Raw genomic sequence first — 24,441 nt, 5'->3', positions numbered from 1 at the left:
AAAAAAAATGTAACAATTTTGTTGGTTGGTGTTGTTTGCGTAACGATTGTTTTATTTGAAAACAGTTGAGTGTTAATAATATGCCACACATTTTCCGACAGTACTGGCCACCGGCCCGACAACGGAGCGCACTCTCGCAGAACCTGTGCCACGTGGCGTGAAAGCAATAAGAGCGTTTTTATGTGATTGCCTCGAGTCAACGGCTTTCCACAGGAAACATCGCCCCAGCTAGCCTGCCCAAGTGGAAACCGGAGTGTTATTTGCAAGCCAAACATGTGATGGAAAGCAGCCCAAGGATGATGTTTCGCAGAATGAGCTATTCAAATTAAATAACTTCTCAGCATCGTGGGAGTAATTTTTGTGCGGCTTGCCCGGAGAACGGAGCTCCCGCCCAGGCCCTACCCGAGCGATGAAAATGTATTTGCCAGCCAGTCAACCTTCCAACGCAATAAAATTTCGCCCGAGCTCCTCCACACGGTGCGAAGCCACGGTGGGTGGGGCATTTTGGCGCTGTTTTTATTATGTTTTTGAGTTTGCGGCGAGGAATCCCTATTAGCGTGCGTGAAAAGCTTGATCGAACAAGTACATACTTTGAAGGACTTTGTCTGCTTCAATTCAAAACAAACGATGGTGGTTGATTTTGACAAGATACTCAACAACATCGTGATTATCGAACATCGTTCTGAGGTACAGTTTTGCAAAGAAATGAAGAGCATTCATGAAGTATTGTGATTTTAAGAGTATACGTATTATGAGTGTAACAATCAAAATGTGTTTGAAATAATTATAATATTGTTCAATCTTATTTCGTGTTGAATCAATTGTTACTTTTAGCTATGTTCTTGGACCATTGTTAATATTTTTTATGCTCATGTTTCTTTTCTCTGGTAGAAAGCTTTACGTGATTGTCCTATCTTGCCTTTTGACATTCGAGCATAACGCGATTTAATGTTTGACCTTGAATCAACAAAATCAAGTGAAAGTAACGCACAGTGGTCTGAAACTAAACACTAGCGTGACAAATTTAATGAAGGCCACACGTTAAAATTAAGAGCATCTTTTGGTATAGTGAATATTCGGGTGGTCAAAATATTTTTGTTGGTTCAGAATTATATGTAAGTACAGTCTTAGTTCATACATATAATGCGTATTTGATACACGACTAAGCAGTGCAACAGGTTTCTTCAACTTTTCGACACAAATTTCTAGTCGTTCAGTTAATGTTAACACACTTGGAAATTAGAAGGTTTTTCATCCCGAGCATGGGTAAATAACAAGGGAAATGCGTAATAATACCTTTCTCTGGTATCAATACCAAATTTTGGTATTCCTGGACCCTTTAAAATTTGTCTTAAGGATTATGCAAGAGCAAAATTTGGTATCATACCAATTTAAGTTATTGTTTTGATATTGCAAAATTGCAGAATTTGTCAATGATCGAACACCACATTTTGGTATTCTTTTGGTATTACAGTATTTTATCAAATTCCTCTGCAACTATGGGAAAATTTTGACCAATTTTGACAAAATAATTAATTTTGCGCTAAAATGGTGTCTCAAAGCGAATGCTTTCATTCAAAACCGGAAATTTCAAACTTGATTTTAAACATTTTTGATATACCCCCTACAGAAATGACTTGAAATTGTGGAAAATTTTCTAAGTCAGGATGGCACATTTTGGTATTATTTTGGTATTAAAGTGTTTTATCAAATTCCTCTGAAACTATGGGAAAATTTTGACCAATTTTGACAAAATAATTAATTTTGCGCTAAAATGATGTCTCAAAGCGAATGCTTTCATTCAAAACCGGAAATTTCAAACTTGATTTTAAACATTTTTGATATACCCCCTACAGAAATGACTTGAAATTGTGGAAAATTTTCTAAGTCAGGATGGCACATTTTGGTATTATTTTGGTATTAAAGTGTTTTATCAAATTCCTCTGAAACTATGGGAAAATTTTGACCAATTTTGACAAAATAATTAATTTTGCGCTAAAATGATGTCTCAAAGCGAATGCTTTCATTTAAAACCGGAAATTTCAAACTTGATTTTAAACATTTTTGATATACCCCCTACAGAAATGACTTGAAATTGTGGAAAATTTTCTAAGTCAGGATGGCACATTTTGGTATTATTTGAATATTGAAAGGTTTCATCAATTTTCTCTGAAACTATGGGAAATTTGTTAAAAAAAATTTACGAGTTAATTAATTTTGCGCTAAAATGACTTGAAACCCAAAAATGTTAAAGATGATTTTAAAAATTAGTTTGATATACCCACTAATATTTTTTTCAAAAACGTTGAAATATCTCTAAGTCGGGATAACCAAATACTTTGAAAAACGAGTCAATCGACAGATTAATGAATTTTGGTGAATTTCAATTCAGTTTCATTTTAATAATACTTATTTTTCAAACTTGTTATTTTTCAGAATCTTCAAGAACTTCATGCACAGACCGTTCATCAATGACAAATGCATTCGGTGTGGTGAAGAATATCACTAAGAACAACATGGAATCATCAGGTGAGTAGATTTGGCTGTTGCATATGGATCATTTCCGTTTTTTCACTAACTGCAACTGCTGCACTAAAAATGGTATGAAAATACCAAATTTTGGTATTACTTGTTCAAATACCAGCGACCATAATGTGCTTTTGTGTGTCTGCCTATGTGGATCAATCGGACCGCGCACTGGTCTCACAATCCAGAGGTTGCCGGTTCGAATCCCGGGGCGGACGCAAAAAATTCTAAGTGTAAATATAGGTATTCGGTGCCCTCTCCCCGTGCCCATACCTTCACACTTAGCAGACCCGGGAGGCGGAGTCTTGTCGCAAAAAGAACGATACACGCCTGTGGATCCGTTGACGAAACCGCAAGGTTTAAGAGGGCCACATTATAAGGTGTTACGTCGATTCCGTATAATGTGCTCTTGGTTGCCCAGTAATAGATGGTAAAATACCATGAAATCATACCAAAATCATGTATGTGAAAGACCACAGAAATACCAAAATATGATTTTCCAAGGGCGCGGGAATACCTAAAAATAAAACCATGGCAATACCAAGTTTTGGTATTCAAGCAATGTTCAAAAATCCAGAAGACCTCAACTTGGTATTGAAATGGTTTTATTTTGAGGTATGATTTTACCCTTGGAACAACATGGTTTGGTATTGTTGTGCCCTTACACATACAAGATTTTGGTATGATTTCATGGTATTTTACCATCTATTACTGGGCAACCAAGGGCACATTTTGGTCGCTGTTATTTGCCCAAGTAATACCAAAATTTGGTATTCCCGTGTTATTTACCCCTGCTCGGGATTGTTCATTGTTTCTTCAAAAATTGTATTAACGTGAAAAATTCCATCATTGCCATGATTTTTTGTTCAAATATATAAAGTTTGCGCCCCTATCAATATTTTGACAAAATACCTTCTACAAGTTGTTTAGAATACTGCTACACATGCTGATTCTTTTTTGTAACGATTATCCCATTCCTTGCGAAGTTAAAGAAATCGTCATTGATCAATGATTGCCAACTAGGAAGTCAATGACTGTACCACAAAATTATATAAATTTTGAAGAACAATTGATTTAGATCAAAAATTCCTTCAGTGGCTTCAAGATGGCCACAACTGGCTCAGGCTGATTAATTTTGGTGCACAAATTCGTTAAATTTAATGAGATACAGAGCATTTTAGGCTGATGATTAATTTTCTTCGAAATTGATCAACGGCTTCACCATGATAAGAGAAACAATGATTTCGAAAAGACTGGGTTGTTGAAAAGTAAATTAAATTATTGTTTTGTAACATTTTTATCCAGTTCCTTTGCAGTACAGACTGTCGATGTAAACTGGCCTGTCTGTTTACATCGAAAGTCTGTACTGCAAAGGAACTGTATAACAAAATGATGAAAAACAATATAATTTACTTTTGAATAACTCAGTCTTTTGAAATGGGTATTCCTCTTATTAATACTATTATTGAAAAAATAAACAATGAAAAACATGAAATACAACAAGTATCACCGTAATTCTTATCATGGGTCTATGAAAGCGTTCAAATGATTGCTGTCACTACACTTACCCGCACAAGCTACAAATAGATAGAAAAAAATAGAAAGAGAATGAGCACGTCTCGTTGTGTCGGCCGGCTGTTTGAGTGTTAAGCTCAGCACTCTCTCGTGTCAGCTTCATGTGTGTCAATCGTGTGTATCGCATACAATTGACCATCATGACTGTAATGGCTGTCAGTGAACATTGGGGTGTCAAGAAAAATATAAAGTTTAGGAAAATCTCAAGAGATACCCCTGACTCGATTCCTTAGGCAAAAATAAGTAACTGTGCCAATTTTGTGCTAAATTGGTTCAGGTTTAAGGGTCGCTATTGATCATTAAATTCACAAAAATGTATGAGGAAAAACATCGTTTCAGAATTTTGCAAGCAGGTTGCGCAGGTCTCACCCAAAATTGTCCAAGTGTGATATTCTCGTAAGAAATTCTTCTCTACAACTTTGTCGAAAGGTGCAAGAGGATAATAAACCTTAACCGATGTTGCTTAAAATTAGCACAGTTACTTATTATTGCCTTAAGGGTGCACAGCAACGAAGGAAGTTGTTGTCTTCTTATTCCAAATGGTCAAACTTACGGACCCAATCCTGCAATAACGGGAATGGGACCATCCATAAACCACGTGGACACTTTAGGGGGGGGGGGGGGTGGCGGGGTGGCGATTGTCCATGCTCCATACAAAAAAGATTTTTGTATGGACAGTTGTCCATGAGGGGGGGGGTTCGAGATTACCAAAAAAGTGTCAACGTGGTTTATGAATGGTCCCAATGTAAAATAAATCAAACTTTGTTGTGAATTACTTTGTGGACAGTACTTTAGGGGATGAGTAAAAAAATATTTCGATGGTACCCGTAATTTTCAAGATTCTAAAATGTCTGTGACAAAAATCTGAGTGCAAAAGCTCTGGTTGATGTGCACCGTTAAGGATCAAACCAAGGAATATCTCTTGAGATAAAAAAAGATTTTTTGTATCATTCTAATGTGGATTTAAATATACTATGATAATCTATTTTGAATTCATGTCAGAGTGGAAGTTCAACCTGATTTATGATACTATTCTACAGTGAAACAGCCATATCAAAATTTATCATTGGATCAATCAATGGATCTTTTAAATCGCTTGTAACTTTTCAGTATCAAGTTTTACAGTATTAATAAGCTCGACAAGGTTGTAAAACATTAAATTTGTAATGAGAATCAAACAAACAAAGAAAAATCGTTTTTTATCGAACATTTTTGAAATTTTTCTCATAAAAGCTTAACCTTTGAGTATCAATTGGTATGTTGCGGTCATGTTTGCTCATATTTTGCTAAAAGTCCTCAGTGGAGTGCATTTTCAAAAAAAAAAAATTCAGGAAAGGGTGCCTGCTTTTTTTACAACATGAAATGTTATCTTAAAAATGATTATGAACATAATTCAAAGCATGAATGATGAACTTTGACAACCTTCTATTCAAGGTTTATCAAAATAAAAGTGTGTTTGTTTGTGTGAGTAATTGTGTGTGTGTTAAAGTTGTAAAAATCACAGACAATCATCGGAAGTAAAAGAAGAAAATAATAAAAATGGCAGTTACAGCTGAGTCCAAACGCAACTTGACGCAAGGATGTCAATAAAACATGTCACAAAACCTATCGGGGGTTCTTTCCGTTCATCGTTATCTTGCTCTATTCACAGGTTCACCAACAGAGAGCATATTCAAAAGGCGGGAAGCTGGTGGACTCTGTCCAAAGCTGTCGAAGAACGCAAAAAAAAGTATTCCGTGAGGTTTTATGAACTGAGATATTTTCATGAGCTTCGCAGCTTCATGAGCTCGGAGCAGACGGCTCTTTGTAGCTCGAATATAGTGATCATCAATAACCAGTCAGGCGCGATATCAAAGGATCAACCAAACCCAAGTTGTTGCTTATTCGGGAAGCTCATAAATTGGGCTAGTGATGCTGGGCTGCTTTCTTTGCTGCTGAAATTTCACAGCGTCGTTTTCATGCTGCCAATAACCAATAGTCTGCATTTTTACGCTTTTGGTTAACTCTGTGGTAAAATGAAGGTTTTTTTTTATCCCTACGATTCTTGTCTTCAGATGAAGATGATCGAAAAAATTCTTCCAATTTTTGGGAGGGATTTTTTGGGAAAATAAGATTATTTTGCTCTTTTCCTGCACGCGTTCGATGATATTCAAATCAAATCATATTCCATTCCACTCTTCAAACTTGACGATGATGGTAAGCCCAGCGTAAAATCACGTTCAGAGCTATCTTGGGCCCACGAACAACCGGCAAAGATGGATGTGGTAGATTGCCCTCGAGGAGTTATTTGAGTGGTGAGTCCCCAAACATAAAATTGAAATTATGTGTGAAAGGGGCAAAAAGATTCCTTCACCATTACATTGCATGGAGGGCATAGATAAGACTGGCTCAAGATTTTATCTTTAGCATCAAATATCTGAAAAAATACCTTTTCTACCAAAATATTTTTTTATTAACAAGCAATTAGAAAAAAAACATTATAAAACTAGGTGTTGCCTTATTAAAACATATGTGGTAAGGCTGTTGCATATATTTTTATAAGTTTATGTCCCTTGACTCTGGACAAAGTCAAAGAGGGGAGGGGGTAGAGTGCCAAAAAAAAATTGAAAATTGAAATTACAAGCCATGGTATCGTTATTTGAATGAGAAAAGTGTTTTAAATGCATTTTACACCTGCTCACAAATTTTGCAATCACTAGTTTTCATAATTTCGAAGTAGGGGAAAGTGGGGCAAGTGTAACAAGCTAAGGAAATGCTCGTTATAACCCCTTAAAAGTTAAAAATCTATCGGATTTTATTATAATCATCTTATTCTAGGTCTTGACTAAGACTTTGTTAGAATTTTTTTAAAATCCGGTTTTTAATGAAAAAATGATTTTTAAATTTTTGATTTTACGTACGTTCTACTCAACTAGTGGGGCAAGACGAACAACCCGTTGGGGCAAGAGGAACAATGCATGAAAAAACATGTTAATTTGCTAACAATCGAACTGTTATCACTTAGATACATCAAATTAGAATGTATTTGAAAGGTTTCTTCCATTTTTAGATTAAATAATAATATTTTACTTTAAATTTTATCGTTTTTTACGAAAAAAATATTACTTCGACGATAAATAGTAAATTTTCATAATATCACTATATTTTGTATGGACATTTTTTTTAACAATTGTTTATCAGTTTTTAAGTGCTTTCATGTATTTCCCAATAAAATATATTGTTGCAGCAATTCGTAATTTTTTCCATGCTAAAAATCCATATGGTACACTTGCCCCACCTGAACAAGATTTTTTATAAGCCCTCAACAAAAATAACCAAAAGTTAAATCATACTTTGTAATAACTGCATGTCATTGGTAGGGACACTACTGATCTAGGAAAAATAGCATTTTGATAAAATGACCCTTAAAACGAACCCTAAGCCTTATTTTGTACTTTCCAAATATTATTAGAAAACAAAGGTTTTGAAAAAAACTTCATTAAATCTTATGCCCCATGGCGTTTACGTCGTTTTGGCGGTTATGTGGTAGTAGAACCAGCTAATTGCATTGCTAGCAACAATTCCTCATACTGGAAATAATCAAAATTGTAAAAATTACGGCCGTACGAGCGATTGTTCCTCTTGCCCCATATGGTCGTCTTGCCCCACCTTCCCCTATGTGACGGATTTTTTTTGACGAATAAAAAAAACTTTTTGCAGTATTGTACAACGGAATTTAACAAACAAAAAATTAAAATAGTTTCGATCGATCCCAGACACGCTAAATATGGTTTTAAGCGCATGAAAATACATTTCAAATTGTTTTCAGTTCATTGGACTTCTAAAAAAGCAAAGCAATCCATTTTAACGACCCCCGGGTCTTTTGCGGGCTCTGTTGCAAGTTTCTGCTCATTTCTAGGCATCCGAAGGTTATGTGAGGTGAGTCACCCAAAACTGGACTTCTATTTCCATTAAAATTTTGAAGTGTTTAGAAAAAAAATTGCCCTCTGATAAATTGAACCGATTTTGAAGAAAGGGGGGCGACAAAAACTTTGTAAAATATTTGCAACGGCCTACATAGAATAAAAAATGTAAAATGTTTATATTGGTTTCAAAATTGTATCTTTAAAAAATCATATCCTATTCAGACTGCAGTACTGCAGAGATCACAAATCCTAAGACCACTTCTAGAGTTTTTTTTTTGAATAGGTCCTATTAACATATAAAAGACAATAGTTTATAGGACCTTTAGAAAAACTCTAGACTCCAGAAAAAAACTCTCATTTCTGGATGGTGTCTAATAGCGCGGATTTTTTTTTCTGTGCCAGCCTAACGTAAAGCAATTTCAATCGATACGGTAAATTTTTGCTCGTGATGTGGAATATTAAATTGAACACCATTTTGAAGCACCCCAAGGGAAGTATTTATCATTGCAAATCGATTTTGTTAAGCGTCGATATTGATGTGATGCAGTTTAATCACATGTTGCAGACAATTTACGATGCTTTCTGGTTTATTATGGATGATTACTAGAGAACTTGTGATACTTTGTAAAATCGTTTTTTTTCCTGTAACAGTAGCGGTGAAAAGTGCATCGTTATTTATAATTTGACAGCATTAGTATTTATAACACGTCTATTGTGGATTTGTTGTGAGTATTACCTATCGATTGCCTATTTTCCGTGTAGAATCTAAACAAATAAAAAAAATCTTGCATGCAATTAAAATAAATAATTCCTTATAGGGGAAATATACCCATTTTAATCACACTAAGCCGTTCGACCAATTCTCATCGCTTTTGCCGTTTTCCGCTATTAAATCAACATTTTCAGATGTATCAACAATGATGAGTTGCTTGCTCACTTTTATTTGAGCTATTTATTACTTTGGAACAGTCAAAAGCATTTTATTTAAGCTGTAATTCATGATCAAAGTGCTGATAGGCCGATAATAGAAATAGGCTGAGAAAGGGTATAGTTCCCCTACTTGAGTGCCATCAGTTTGCTACTTGGGTTAGTAAATTTCAATTTGAAAATAGTGTTAACAGTAAGTTAATGAGGCTAATTTTTGTTGGCCATTTGAGTTCAGTTTTTTTTTAAATCAGTTTAATTACACGTCAGTCAAATTTTTTACCTCTGTTCAAACATTTCAATTAATTCTTCGTCGAGCTTATTTTAAACAAAGATTCAACAGTATGGATCGGGAAGGTTTAATGATGAAAGTGTCCTGTTTAGACTTGACTATGATTTGAGAACGTGACAAAATTAATTAAATCACATAATTTTATTTTCAATATTGGGGGATGGTGAGGGCCTCGTGGCGCGGTGGTTAGCGGCTTCGGTTGCCGATCCCTAAGTTGCTTATGGGGTGCGGGTTCGATTCCCGCCTAATCCACCTGGCCTTCTATCGGATGGGGAAGTAAAACGTCGGTCCATTTGCGAAAAGAGGTTTTGGACCTTCGGACGCCTAGAAATGAGCAGGAACTTTCAGCAGAGACCACAAAAGACCCGGGGGTCGTTAATGTGGATTGCTTTGCTTTTTTGGGGGATGGCGAAACTCGGTGCTTAATTTGAGTCCTAGAAGTTTTTTTATGTTTCTGTAGGCAAAAAATATTTTTCAAAAATGTTTCTTTTTGACACTGTCGGTAAACATAAAAAATAAAAACTTAAAAAACGGTCTGTGTGCATATCTATGAAATTTAAAATTTCAAAATGAACCTGAAAGGGGCTATCCATAGACAACGGTAAAACTCTATATGAAATTTCAGACCCCCCCCTTCCCCCCCTTTCGCCTTATGGATAATAATTGGACGACTATTGCTCCCTTCACAGGTAAAAAACTAAATCAATTGCTTTTCTCCTTACAGTTTAACGCATTTTCCCATACAAACTTCAAGCGATTCGAGGGAGGGGTTCTCGTGGTCAGAATGAGTTCAAATTTGAATTTACCCTAGTGATGGGCCATTCTTTGATTGCAGGGGGTAGCCCTGAGGAAGCTCGGCAAATGGTATGACTGGAGCATAATATTATAATCCGAAAAAAACCCATCGGAGATTTTACAAGACTGAAACATAATCCGATGTTTGAGAAAATATGCATGAAATTCTTGTCTTCTAAAGGTGAAAGCTTAAAAAAATCTTGTTTTGCATACAACTGGAGGCGCATTAAACCCACTAAATTGTTTCAATTCTTCAATTCTTTTACACTGAATCTTTAGATTTTTATTAATGCAAAGGTTGGCTCATTCTGATAACATAACCCATTTGCCATCCCCCAATCCCTCTCCTTCTATACAAGCAAAATGATCTGAGCTGCTTTTTGTCTTAGCTCCGAAGCTTAAACCGCAATTATTCTACAGAATTAGCTCGAATAGGCTGCTTTTCTGTGTTAGAAAAACAAAAAAAATGTTATATAAATATAAGCTTGAAAACGATTGTGATTTTCATTTAACTTTCACTTTTTCTAACATTTGAACAACATGAGCATGAGCATTCAATATTGGATGAATTTTCAACACTCACATTTAGGCTTTAATATTGAATAGGAACTTCACACAAGTAATCTTGGATTTAGAGACTTGCAAAAATGAATCACTCAGACAGGGAAAGCATAAATGGATTACTTTCTGTATGCGGTGTACGTCGCCATGAATTATGAAGAAACCCTTAGGTCCCAGAATACATTACGTATTAATCTTGACACGTCCCCCAAAACAAGCCGTCTTTTACACACACTCACACTCACACTCTTACCCATAAACAACAGGTAACAAAAGGGACCCTGGGCTGGGGCTGAAGGTTTGCATTAGTGAAAGTATAAAATATCCCAACGCCAGCCCAGAAAATGATAACTCCGTGATTCGTAAAAATATCATAAAAACCTCGTTTTGGCTGGCCGCAAAATTTTCCTTGTCAGATCGGGGCGAACGAATGGTTGCCCTCCAGCAAGGGATATGTTTATAAATAAAATCTGATACGCACACATTGATTTTCTTGTCGGATAATATGAAATTTAGAGTGGCAGGTAGGCAACAGAAAAGCGACCAGATAAGGATCCGGAGGTCTCCTCCCACCGCAGCCGCATGTACAGTGCTAGATGGAATAAACTAGGCTTTTTTTTCGAGGAAAGCGATCTTTAACAGTGGGTAGGGGAGAGATGGGAGGATTACAAAACGAAAAAAAAGGTCCCGTTTTATTACATTTCGATATCGTGAAATTGTTGTCGGGATCCGTCTAATATTAAAATATAATCTGGCGCTTCTCGAATTCATACTTTCGATCGGGAACGAATCTATGCCAAGACCCTCTCCCCATCCCGAAATCGTAAATTTTGGCTGGCCCTTGAGTTTGTTGAGAGGGCTCTTAACAGATCCTTATTAGATTTCCCCTAGCAGACACACAAACAAGTTTTGTGAATGTATCCAGTGGGGTGGAAAAAGAACTTGGCTATAAAAATAACTATGAGAGTGGGAAGAAGCGCTTTATTTTGTGGGTGCTGCCCCCCGAAGTGGGATAACTTAATTTTTGATCCGACCGATCGCTTTACCTTGGGTTGGGACGTAGATGTTCAAGTACAGACAATCTTCCGATTGATTCCTAAGGTATGGTAAGAGTCGCTTTAAATATTCTAGTCTACCACGAGGCATACGCTCCAGGGCCGCAGTTTCATTGGCAATATCGGGAAGATGTTGCGGACAGACTGGGCTGAATCTGTGGAGTTGAGAGACGATGGAATGGGAAGTGGGTTAGTCCAGAGTCCACTTGAGGGAGCTTTTGATAGCCTACCTTTCCGCTTTTTTGACGCCGGACCAAAGGGCACCGGTGACGGGAGGCATGAAGCGGAGGGTGCCAATGGGTGGCGAAGCGTACGGAATGCCCGGAATGCTTCCACCGGGTCCAGATGGCGACCCTCCAGATGCTCAATCGTGCCAGACACCGACCCGTACTTTGTATGCACAACGCGCGAAGTCGTTTTCTTTACGGAATCATTCTCGTCACTATTGCCACCACCGCCGGATATCGTCGGGGCAAATAGAGGAATGATGATCACCAGTAATATCAACATGGTTATGCTGATCACGCTACTCGATTATTGACGGCATTTTTTTTTACACTCGCTGTGGAATATCCCCTTCTGAGCTTCGTGAGAACTTCATCACACCACATTAACACATCCACTTGCTTCGTGACGTTTTCATTTTCGCTTTCTCTCCAACTAGATTATCACACACATCCGTATCCTCCAGGGGACAAAAAAAGCACTTCTTTTTGTTTCAGGCTCACATTTCTTCCATCCGGCGGAAGCCGACGGACACGGATGACCGTTTCGATATCACAAATCGATTGACTCGATCTTGATTACTTCTTCTCATCCGCAGCAATTAATCCATCACCAGTGCTGCCTGGACCTGCTACTTTCTTGGCACTTTATCTCACTCCACAGCAACTTCTTCGGTCAGCTTTGCCCCCGACATGCTCAATAACACTTTAACCTTCTCTCTTCGTCGTAGTGCCGCTTCGTCGGGGTATGGATTTTCTACCCTCGACACTGTTTCACTTGGCCTCACACTGGGAACATCACTCCGATTTCTCATCCTTCTCACGTATGCACCGTGTATCCTTGGCCGTACAATCCGCACACGTCACGGTCCTTTCTACTTCGGTCGCGGTGACATCCATAAATCAATATTCGCAAAACTGTAAAGCGGGCCCCAAATCACAGCCCTCGTTTGACGTGTTTTCTTCCTTTTGCAGGCGTGTAAATCCAATCGATTGCTATCCGTATCCTTGCGACTGTATCCAGAAAGCGGTGGTAATCCGTATTAGATCCATTGCAGCAGAGCGTCCCCGTCCCTGCCGACACCTACCATGGGAACCTGCTGCTCCTCCACTAGTAACGACAATAATTTGACATAATTCACTACACCAAACAGGCCGCTCGCGAGCCGAGCAAAATCTTGTCCTTCTGCACGCACCCTCCCAACGGGATTCCGCCCCTGTAGGGCTCGGATTGGCCCCGGGGCAGGAGTTGGGGTTGTTCTTCAACACCTACACACCCAAAGACCCCACACATTTGGCCCCATATCCCCTCACCAACACACATACACACAAACACAAACCCTCACCCTCGTGGAAGTATTCCCGCTCTTCCCACTCCCCCACTTTCTCTCCCTCTAGGCCCTCCGGTTTCACCAGCCGTTGCTCCCGATTCGGGGTTTAGGGCAGGTCGCGAAAAATGGCCCCCTTCAGCGACGGACGTTCTCGCGCGCGCGTTCGCTCACGGGTGCGTGTTTCGACCAGTATCGCTATTCACTACAGACTGACTGGCCCGTCTCCGTCGTCGCCGTGTCCGTGGTGCGTCCCGACCGGTTTGGGGTTTGGCTCGTACGGGCAAGGCGCCACGCTGCGGTCGGCGCCGCAAGCTGCCATCGTGGAAATGAGGGAAACTGCGCAAACGCGCACACTGCATCTGAGGAAAATGCTTTGGCTGTTGACGTTGGGAAAAGCGTTGCGAGAGTCGTCGGCCGCTGGAAAGTTTGTTGTGACAGCGTTGGTGCTATAAAATTTCAGGGGTGTGCTACAAGACGCACGATGTTCAAAAGATCAACTCAATTAATTTAAGAGCGAGTCCATTTGTACGGGACGTCGTTTTGACCTCACCAATCTGCCTGAAATTTTCAGGAGTTGTTTGTACATATAAAAATAGCATCTGGCCAAAATATGAGACTCTAGGTCAACGAGAAGTGGGTCAAATCGGGACACAAAGTTTTAAGGTTCAAAAACGTCAAAAATCATAAAAAGGCTGTAACTTAGGAAAAAATCATTAAATCAAAATGCACCTGAAAGGCCTTAAAATGCGGAGTGAAGGACCAATTGGTTAAATCTAAAGGAAGTCATTGGCACTTTTGTGGCAAAATATTTTATAATATTCGTGTTCCTGAGTTAATTTCACAATAGAAACATGCATAAAATAGTAGTTTATGCAACAAGTTGCAAAAAGAGGATTTTTTCAGCACGAGTCGTACATTTATCCAACGAGGTTCACCGAGTTGGATAAATACGAAGAGTGCTGAAAAAATCAAGTTTTGCAACGAGTTCCATACAACATTTTTTGCAATTCCAAAAAACACACACTTGGTGAAATTTTATGTCAAATTTTCATGTATTTTATCAATAAATCGTTTAAATCAAAAAAATGTTGAAAAGTGTTACTTTTCGAAACGAGTGCTGAAAAGTTCAACTTTTCAGCATCCATTTCAGTGCTGAAAAGTAGAACTTTTCAGCATTTGTTTTGAAAAGGGTTACTATTCGATTCTGTTATTTTTGGTACAGAAAAGTAGGCTATTTCGTCGTTCAAGAATGACAGGAAAAGTAAGTAGTTTCACGACGGAATTGCAAAAATGTTTATTTTCATCCATTTTAACTTTTTGCCTTCCTCACTGAGGTAAGGCTATAATCCTGCTCTAAAAATGAACTTTGTATAAAAACGTCGTAGACCCACCTTCATGTATACATATCGACTCAGAATCAAAAACTGAACAAATGTCTGTGTGTATGTGTGTGTGTATGTGTGTGTGTATGTGTGTGTGTATGTGTGTGTGTATGTATGTATGTGACCAACAAACTAGCTCATGTTTCTCAGCACTGGCTGAACCGATTTGACCCGAATCTGTTGCATTCGACTTGGTTTAGGGTCCCATAGATCGAGTTTTATACAGATTGAAGTTTCGATAAGTAGTTCAAAAGTTATGTATAAAAATGTGTTTTGACATATATCCGGATCTCACTTAAATGTATGTAAACTATGTCCGGATCCACCATCCGACCCATCGTTGGATAGGTTATCAAAAGACCTTTCCAAAAAGTCCAAAACATTGAAGATCTGGCAATCCTGTCTCGAGATATGGCCATTTAAGTGATATTTATGTACTTTTTGTAGCCGGATCTCACTTAAATGTATGCAAACTGTGTCCGGATCCACCATCCGACCCATCGTTGGATAGGTTATCAAAAGACCTTTCCAACGAGTCCAAAACATTGAAGATCTGGCAACCCTGTCTTGAGATATGGCCTTTTAAGTGATATTTATGTACTTTTTGGAAGCCGGATCTCACTTAAATGTATGTAAACTATGTCCGAATCCACCATCCGACCCATCGTTGGATAGGTTATCAAAAGACCTTTCCAAGGAGTCCAAAACATTGAAGATCTGGCAACCCTGTCAAAAGACCTTTCCAACGAGTCCAAAACATTGAAGATCTGGCAACCCTGTCTCGAGATATGGCCATTTAAGTGATATTTATGTACTTTTTGGAAGCCGGATCTCACTTAAATGCATGTAAACTATGTCCGGATCCACCATCCGACCCATCGTTGGTTAGGTAGTTGAAAGACCTTTCCAACGAGTCCAAAAAATTGAAGATCTGGCAACCCTGTCTCGAGATATGGTCACTTAAGTGATATTTATGTATTTTTTTGTAGCCGGATCTCACTTAAATGTATGTAAACTATGTCTGGCTCCACCATCCGACCCATCGTTGGTTAGTTTATCAAAAGACCTTTCCAACGAGCCCAAAACATTGAAGATCTCGCAACCCTGTCTCGAGATATGGTCACTTAAGTGATATTTATGTACTTTTTTATTCCGGATCTAAAAAATAGATGAAATTTGTATACAACCCCATCAAATCAGCCATTGTTGGTAATGAGTGAGGAAGGCTCCAACCACATAGGTGGATTAAGTTAGTTTTTAAACATTAAAGTTGAAACAAATAAGAAGCAAATTTTTCTGGTGACTTCTAGTATCCTTGGATACGAACTTGATTTTCAATAGATGTAAATCGAATATTTTCTAACTTTATTTTTTAAGGCTTAAAATGGATGAAAGTAAACAACTTTGTGTCCCATTCCCGTTGACATAGAGTTCAACATGAACATTTCAGACAGTTTGGCGAGGTTGCTGCGAGATGGGTATGCTTTGCTCGTGGACTCTTTCTAAATAACTTGTTTGAATCAGTTTGAATCGAAAAAAAGTGTTTGTCTGGATCACAAAATTCTAAGCACAAATATTTCCGGACATAATAGATGTATCTTTCTGTAAGTTTTTTTTAAATTCTTGTTAGTGCCGTATTTAAAGAAATAATTGTTCCAAAATAGATTATGATGCAACACACAGCTGAAAGGAACTCCAAAACTCTGTTATGCACTTCAAAATAACTCATTGTATCTTGATTATTCACCAATAAAACCGAATTGAATTGAATAGATGTGTCTTATTAATTTAAGCCATTCATCGAAAAAACTTACCTAAATCTTATCTTGAAAGACGGTCACAATGATTGATCATTTGATGATTTTCTTTTTCTCATCATTGATGAATTAGATTACCTAAAAAATTGTAATATTCATCAGGGAATCAGGGAATGATGACAGATTTGGTATCAAAAAAGTTTAAATATTAGTTTTGTTGTTAATGCTAGCCTAGGAGCGAAATTGTAGTTTTGCCCATAATTTACCTTTACACCCCAGAATCAAACTTTTATGAATAACTTTTCAAGGAAGCGTCCATAAACAAAGCCACTAGTATGGCAAAAGGGCAAATTGGGACACGTTGGGTGAGTTTAGCCTTTTACTGTGCAATATTTTGATAGTTTTGATTGGTTTCGGATAGAACTGATACAGATTAACGAAAATAGTGCATCGATTTCCAAATTTCAAACTGGGTATGTTTTCAAACCTGCTGTCCCTATTCAGACTGTAGTTCCGATTTGCCTTAGATAGTTGCTTATTAAGCATTCAAGGGTAAAAAAGCCAGAGATCTTTCCGTATACACTAGAGGTGGGCAAAAAAAGAGCGAGCCGCTCAAAAAGCCGGTTCACTCAAAAGAGCGAACGAACTGTGGTTGACAAAAAAAGAACCACGATTCTTTTTTAAAACTTTGGTCTTTTGAAAGAATCATTCAAGAATGGCATGATTTATGCTATAAATATAATTAATTGTATTTCCAAAAAAAAAAAATACTATTATATTTGTTTTTAAGAATTTAAAATGCAGTTTCAAATAATTCAATGCATATAAAAATTAATCCCAAAAGTAAATGATTCTCTAAACAAAATAAACTTTTCATTGTACCAAAAATCTACTGAATGGTTTAGAGATTTTTTTTAAAAATACACCATTTTGTCCGATCAAATATTAGCGTTTATAGCCTTTATCAACTTATTCAGAATGTAAAAAAGAGTTCACAAAATATTTTTTCAAAATAAAATATATTTTAAAATTAAAAACAATTTTTCCAGCATTATAGATTTATGTTTGGGAGCCATTCAATTACTTGAATGATTAGGTTTGAGTAGAAATCTTGACAAAGAGACCACCAAGACCTATGGTTTTCAAGGGCATTTTCTCGTTTTTAGTTTTAATTTGTGTTTTCAAATAATTTATAAAGGGACCATCCATAAACTACGAGGACACTTTTTTGGGAATCTGTTACACCCTTCCTCCATCGTGGGCAATTGTCCACATAAAAAAAATGTATGGGCCGTGGACAATCGCCATTTAGTGGAGACGCAAGGTGGTTCGGGTTTCAATGCATTACTTTTTATAAATGTTTCAATAAATTGGCTTATAACGAAATAAAACATGGACTTTGGTGGGAGATACATCTAAAATATATTTTTTGAATACTCAAAACAAATCAATGCATTATGATTACTTGTTCAGTTTATCGATAGTTTTTGTAAGTGAAGCACAGAGTTTCGACTACAGACCAACGTACAATTTTGATTATTCCTTCATTGAACAAGTTTATCCCATTAAATTGCCTATATCTACGAATTACCATAACATATTCGTGAAACGGTGGTGGTCGATACGGTAAAGTCACAGCTTTGAATTGACAGAATATTTTCGGTTCGATTCTTGAAGTTTTGGGTTCGAAACGTGGTCAATGCACGATGTTTTATGCTGGCAACTGAGAATCACAAAAACTACATAATATAGTTTCCAAATGAAAGCTACTCAAAATTGCACATCTCCTGTCTAGCCGGACAGCTTGACAAGATCACACACCGTCACACCGTCGCTCACGATCCCCCGTGAGTGATGAGCGTCGGTTGTCCCAAATTTTCACGGCGCGCCAGTTCAGCTCTGCTCAGTCGTCGGTGAGTCTTGGAGTTGCACGGACGTGCAGCGATCATCCTTCGGTGTCGTGCCGTCGCGCCGTGATCGAGCGAGGAAGAATGTCACTATTGCTGTGAAGAAGTGTGACTTGTGAAATAAAAATAAAACAAAAATAAAAATATATACTATCTAACCTTCAGAGTGCGCGGTGTGTTACTTAACCACCAAATCGAGTGTGGATCGTTGCGTTTTCAACCGATGAAGAATTGTCGTTGTTTTTAGTGTTTTTTTTTTTGTTATATTTTGGGTGAGTGTTTTTTCGTCGAAAGGTTACACGTTGGTGTGAATTGTGTTTGTAAAACGGGCCACGGGTCCCAATTAGTTGCAGAGATCAATTCGGGTGACATTTTGAACCGTTGTTGCTCGATCGTGACGATGATTGCACGGATGCACATGCGGTTAGAGTTCACTCACCTGCTTGTATTGCCGTTTTGAGTGAGTTTAGATGGCGAAAACAGAAATTTCCTCTGGTTGACTAAAAATACCCGGCGAGAAAGTACATTACGTGTGGCCAACAAGCGCAACTGGCACTCGTCACCAGAAAAAGAAGTGGTGCGCTGTTTTTCCGTCTTCCCTCGAGTTTCGGCTCAGCTAAATATATATTTAAAATATTAATGTTTGAGTCCGCGCGCGGAAAATGCGAGTTTGGCTTCCTTCTCGGCTCGAGGAAGTGGATTAAAGATCGATCCAAACGAGGCGATCACGTTTTTGCGCTCCAACGTGGAGATTCTTTCAAGTGACTGACGTCGTCACCGCTCACCGCTCAACGCGCCGGCTGCCTCGGCTTTGGTTCCGGACCAGGTCAGTACAGTACATCTGCCGTGGCAGGACTTTGTTTTCTTCGTTTAGTGTCGCAACATTGTTGGCTATATTTAGGTTTGCGCGTATTTTAGTACATAAGCAAGGCACATTATGTGGTGAGGAGTGCCTTTTGTTTTTATGCAAATGATGACGAGTCCAAGAAGGAACGTTGCGAAAGCCGGCATTCTAGGAATGGGGAACGCTGCTCACATGACATGTGTTTGATTGCAGGAAATGTATGAGTGATGAATCACGCAAAGGTTTTTTTTCTTCCTAACTTTGCGTTGACACGCGCATTCTTACGAGTCTTTGCTACAAATTTCACGTTTTGTTCTTAGTATTCATGTTGTATGTTAGCATAATATTATGTTAGCAGACAATGTTGGTGTGGCTGAAATTTACACATTGATCTAAAATGATCAATTTGATTTTCTGTCGGTATCCCTAACTTTAATATTTTGTGTTTGTTTGAAAAAAATATAAAAAATTAATAAATTTCAGCCAATAATTACAACAAGATTAAAAAAGTGAACAAATCTTCAACTTAAACTCTATGGATTCTTTTTTTTATGATCAAAGAATGCTTCATTAGTTTTCCCATAGAAAAACAGATATGAATATACAGCAATTCCATTTGAAAAGAGCCTAAACCAAAAAAAAAGTTCTCCGATCGGGCTCAAAATTTTTCTGGGGGTTCCTTGGCCAAAATAATTAGACCCGTATTTTTTTGTTTGGCCATTAGGGTGGCCTACATCGTGCTAGGGTGGTTCAAAATGGCATTTTCGTCATTTTCGCAAAACCACTTTTTCTAAAATCATATCTCGCGCCATTTCATCCGATTTTAGCTGTCTTAGACGCAAAGAAAGGTGATGAGTTTGGCTATTTGGGAAAAATAGTAAAGTTCCAAAAATCTAGCTTAACTAATGAAAAGTCGTATGAAAACTTAAAATGGCGTTTTGACCGTGTTGGACCAAAGAGCCTATGTCGAAAATATTTTATCGGATTCCTCGAAAATTTCATAACATATCAAAATTGGCGATGTCGAACCGTACGTTTTGGAGATACGATTTTTGAAAATAAAACTGCGTTTTCGACGCGCCACGCGGGAAAATGACGAAATCGGCAAAAAATCAACTTTTTTCACTAAAACTGCGATAACTTTAAAATTTCAGCGATGACCTATACATGTCTGGGTACCAAAATTTTCGTAATTGAGAGACGCAACTTTTGGTACCATAACATCTATAGGTCATCGCTGAAATTTTAAAGTTATCGCAGTTTTAGTGGAAAAAGTTGATTTTTTGCCGATTTCGTCATTTTCCCGTTTTTGCGCGTGGCGCGTCGAAAAACGCAGTTTTTTTTTTCAAAAAATCATATCTCGGAAACGTACGGTTCGACATCGCCAATTTTTTGATATGTTATGTGAAATTTTCCGAGGAATCCGATAAAAATATTTTCAGACATAGGCTCTTTGGTCCAGACACGGTCAAAACGCCATTTTAAGTTTTCATACGACTTTTTCAATAGTTAAGCTAGATTTTTGAACTTTTACTATTTTTCCCAAATAGCCAAACTCATCACCTTTCTTTGCGTCTAAGACAGCTAAAATCGGATGAAATGGCGCGGAGATATGATTTTTAGAAAAAGTGGTTTTTGCGAAAATGACGAAAATTGCCATTTTTTGAACCACCCTAGCACGATGTAGGCCACCCTAATGGCCAAACAAAAAAATACGGGTCTAATTATTTTGGCCAAGGAACCCCCAGAAAAATTTTGAGCCCGATCGGAGAACTTTTTTTTTGGTTTAGGCTCTTTTCAAATGGAATTGCTGTATATATATATATTTTTCAATTGCCTCTAGGTTATTCCACCTCAAACTCAAAATCTCATTATTATTTTCAAACCATTAACATTAAATGATTGGTGAGCTATAAGGTAAATACAAACCATATTGAGAAAGCTTTTAACTTTTGATCAAGAACACAATGTTTTGCGTCCAAAATTTAGAAAAAAAGGTAATTGCCTTAAAACTCATCAAATGCATTTTTAAATGTTAAATGTTCATTGTCTGCCCTTAATTCCCAAAACTTATTTTTCGGAAATTTTTATTTTTCCAGTGGTCATTTTGGACAACTTTTGTTCTATGAAAAACTCCTCTTGTTTCATTTTTAGTACCGTCAGTGGGGGTGACATTGGGTCTGGGGGGTGAGATTGGGTCAAAGTGATTTTTTACGGATTTTACCATTTCTCAGGTACTTCTCAATGAAACTAAATTCTGTTAATAGGGTTGTGCAAGGGACATCTTGAGCTAACTTTGCTGAAAAAATCCCGTTCCTAGAACAAATCCTGTCATTTTAGCAGCTGTCTAAAATTGAGGTACGTTTTTGGCCAAAAATGACCTCTCGAAAAATCAACTTTTTAAAAATTTTGTTGGAATTGATCAAAAAGTACCCAAATGTTTTAAAAACTCTACTTTAAACATTTTAGCATGTCAATACGATTCCCTCGAACAAGAAACACTGTTGGATGACTTGTTTTTACCATAACTTTGTATTTGAGCATCATTTTAGTTTCATTTGACCCAATGTAACCCCCTATAAGGGGTGAGATTGGGTCAATTTTCAAACGATTGCCATTTAAGGTAGAGTCCATCAAATTACACCATATTTTGGGAAAATGTTAGTAAACTATCTAAGAACAATTCTACGATAAAAGATTTTTGGTGTTATTTTAATTGTTTTGACATAGGACTATGTCTTTACTTACTATATTGGGGGGCCAGTTCAGAAATTCGATCCAAAGCGTCACTTTTAAGCGTTGAAAAAGGGGACATTTTGAACGCTTGTATCTTTTTTCCCTGTGAATCAATCCAGATGGTTGGACCACCAATCGAAAGAGGAAGACTTCAGCTATTGTTTAACTACATAGATAGTCTGACTAAACATAGTTAAAGCACTTAAAACATGCAATCAAAATGAGTAATTTTTCAGTACAAATCGGACAGATGACCAATCAGAGCGAGCGTATGCATTCGAGACCGCGCCCCTTTGTGCCGTTCTCCGGCTGTGCCGCTATTTAAGCAGAAAATTTCGCAAAAGCAAGTCACTTTGGAACGAGCACTCGAACTGTGCACGTCGGGCCGGCGCGGAGCAGCAGCAGCAGCGGCCAATAGAAGAAGAGGACCAGCAACCAGAAGGAAGAACCACCGGCAGCAGAAGGAGGAAATTCGAGCGAAGCGGACGGCGTGGAAGTCGCTATGATGCGGCGGTTCTCATGAAAATGGCCAATTCGACAGTGGTGGCCACAACCTGGAGTGGCCGGTGCCCTCAAAGAAGGTTCCCTCGGGGCGTGGGGGGACATTTACAGAACCATACGAGTTGTGGCAATATGGGTATCAAAATTCATGGTTTTTGATACTGAACATAATAATGGCCATTTTGACAGTAGTGGCCACAACCTGGAGTGGCCGGTGCCCTCAAAGAAGGTTCCCGGGGCCTGGGGGACATTTACAGAAACATACGAGTTGTGGCAATATGGGTATCAAAATTCATGGTTTTGATACTGAACATAATAATGGCCATTTCGACAGTAGTGGCCACAACCTGGAGTGGCCGGTGCCCTCAAAGAAGGTTCCGCCGGGGCCTGGGGGACATTTACAGAAACATACGAGTTGTGGCAATATGGGTATCAAAATTCATGGTTTTGATACTGAACATAATAATGGCCATTTTGACAGTAGTGGCCACAACCTGGAGTGGCCGGTGCCCTCAAAGAAGATTCCCCCGGGGCCTGGGGGGACATTTACAGAAACATACGAGTTGTGGCAATATGGGTATCAAAATTCATGGTTTTTGATACTGAACATAATAATGGCCATTTCGACAGTAGTGGCCACAACCTGGAGTGGCCGGTGGCCTCAAAGAAGGTTCCCCCGGGGCCTGGGGGGACATTTACAGAAACATACGAGTTGTGGCAATATGGGTATCAAAATTCATGGTTTTTGATACTGAACATAATAATGGCCATTTCGACAGTAGTGGCCACAACCTGGAGTGGCCGGTGCCCTCAAAGAAGGTTCCCCGGGGCCTGGGGGGACATTTACAGAACCATACGAGTTGTGGCAATATGGGTATCAAAATTCATGGTTTTTGATACTGAACATAATAATGGCCATTTTGACAGTAGTGGCCACAACCTGGAGTGGCCGGTGCCCTCAAAGAAGGTTCCCCCGGGGCCTGGGGGGACATTTACAGAAACATACGAGTTGTGGCAATATGGGTATCAAAATTCATGGTTTTTGATACTGAACATAATAATGGCCATTTCGACAGTAGTGGCCACAACCTGGAGTGGCCGGTGCCCTCAAAGAAGGTTCCGCCGGGGCCTGGGGGGACATTTACAGAAACATACGAGTTGTGGCAATATGGGTATCAAAATTCATGGTTTTTGATACTGAACATAATAATGGCCATTTTGACAGTAGTGGCCACAACCTGGAGTGGCCGGTGCCCTCAAAGAAGATTCCCCGGGGCCTGGGGGGACATTTACAGAAACATACGAGTTGTGGCAATATGGGTATCAAAATTCATGGTTTTTGATACTGAACATAATAATGGCCATTTCGACAGTAGTGGCCACAACCTGGAGTGGCCGGTGCCCTCAAAGAAGGTTCCTCCGGGGCCTGGGGGGACATTTACAGAAACATACGAGTTGTGGCAATATGGGTATCAAAATTCATGGTTTTTGATACTGAACATAATAATGGCCATTTTGACAGTAGTGGCCACAACCTGGAGTGGCCGGTGCCCTCAAAGAAGGTTCCCCCGGGGCCTGGGGGGACATTAACAGAACCATACGAGTTGTGGCAATATGGGTATCAAAATTCATGGTTTTTGATACTGAACATAATAATGGCCATTTTGACAGTAGTGGCCACAACCTGGAGTGGCCGGTGCCCTCAAAGAAGGTTCCCCCGGGGCCTGGGGGGACATTTACAGAACCATACGAGTTGTGGCAATATGGGTATCAAAATTCATGGTTTTTTATACTGAACATAATAATGGCCATTTTAACAGTAGTGGCCACAACCTGGAGTGGCCGGTGCCCTCAAAGAAGGTTCCCCCGGGGCCTGGGGGGACATTTACAGAAACATACGAGTTGTGGCAATATGGGTATCAAAATTCATGGTTTTTGATACTGAACATAATAATGGCCATTTTGACAGTAGTGGCCACAACCTGGAGTGGCCGGTGCCCTCAAAGAAGATTCCCCGGGGCCTGGGGGGACATTTACAGAAACATACGAGTTGTGGCAATATGGGTATCAAAATTCATGGTTTTTGATACTGAACATAATAATGGCCATTTCGACAGTAGTGGCCA

General features: G+C 38.7%; 2 protein-coding genes across 4 annotated transcripts in view; one reads left to right on the top strand and one right to left on the bottom strand.

Annotated features, from left to right (window-relative positions):
- The window catches only part of LOC6038977 (neuroligin-4, Y-linked), a 72,078-nt gene extending 58,639 nt beyond the window's left edge, over nucleotides 1–13,439 (bottom strand). Inside the window, 3 exon segments of the mRNA XM_038262746.1 lie at nucleotides 11,625–11,788; nucleotides 11,864–11,957; nucleotides 11,960–13,439. Of these exon segments, the coding sequence (XP_038118674.1) occupies nucleotides 11,625–11,788; nucleotides 11,864–11,957; nucleotides 11,960–12,143 (442 nt within the window). The 5' untranslated portion in view covers nucleotides 12,144–13,439.
- A 4,803-nt stretch (nucleotides 13,440–18,242) lies between these two features.
- The window catches only part of LOC6038979 (neuroligin-4, X-linked), a 36,146-nt gene continuing 29,947 nt past the window's right edge, over nucleotides 18,243–24,441 (top strand). For 2 of the 3 annotated variants that reach the window (XM_038262446.1, XM_038262445.1), the window contains exon 1: nucleotides 18,910–19,060. The gene's annotated coding sequence lies outside the window, so the exon portion shown is untranslated. Of the gene's footprint in view, nucleotides 18,507–18,909; nucleotides 19,061–24,441 lie in introns of those variants that run through there. The other variant, XM_038262447.1, reaches the window with a different exon arrangement.

Source organism: Culex quinquefasciatus, chromosome 3 (genome assembly GCF_015732765.1).
Source record: "Culex quinquefasciatus strain JHB chromosome 3, VPISU_Cqui_1.0_pri_paternal, whole genome shotgun sequence".
Lineage (NCBI taxonomy): Eukaryota > Metazoa > Arthropoda > Insecta > Diptera > Culicidae > Culex > Culex quinquefasciatus.
Note: the sequence above shows the minus strand (reverse complement) of the source record. Positions and strands in the feature narration are given on the sequence as shown.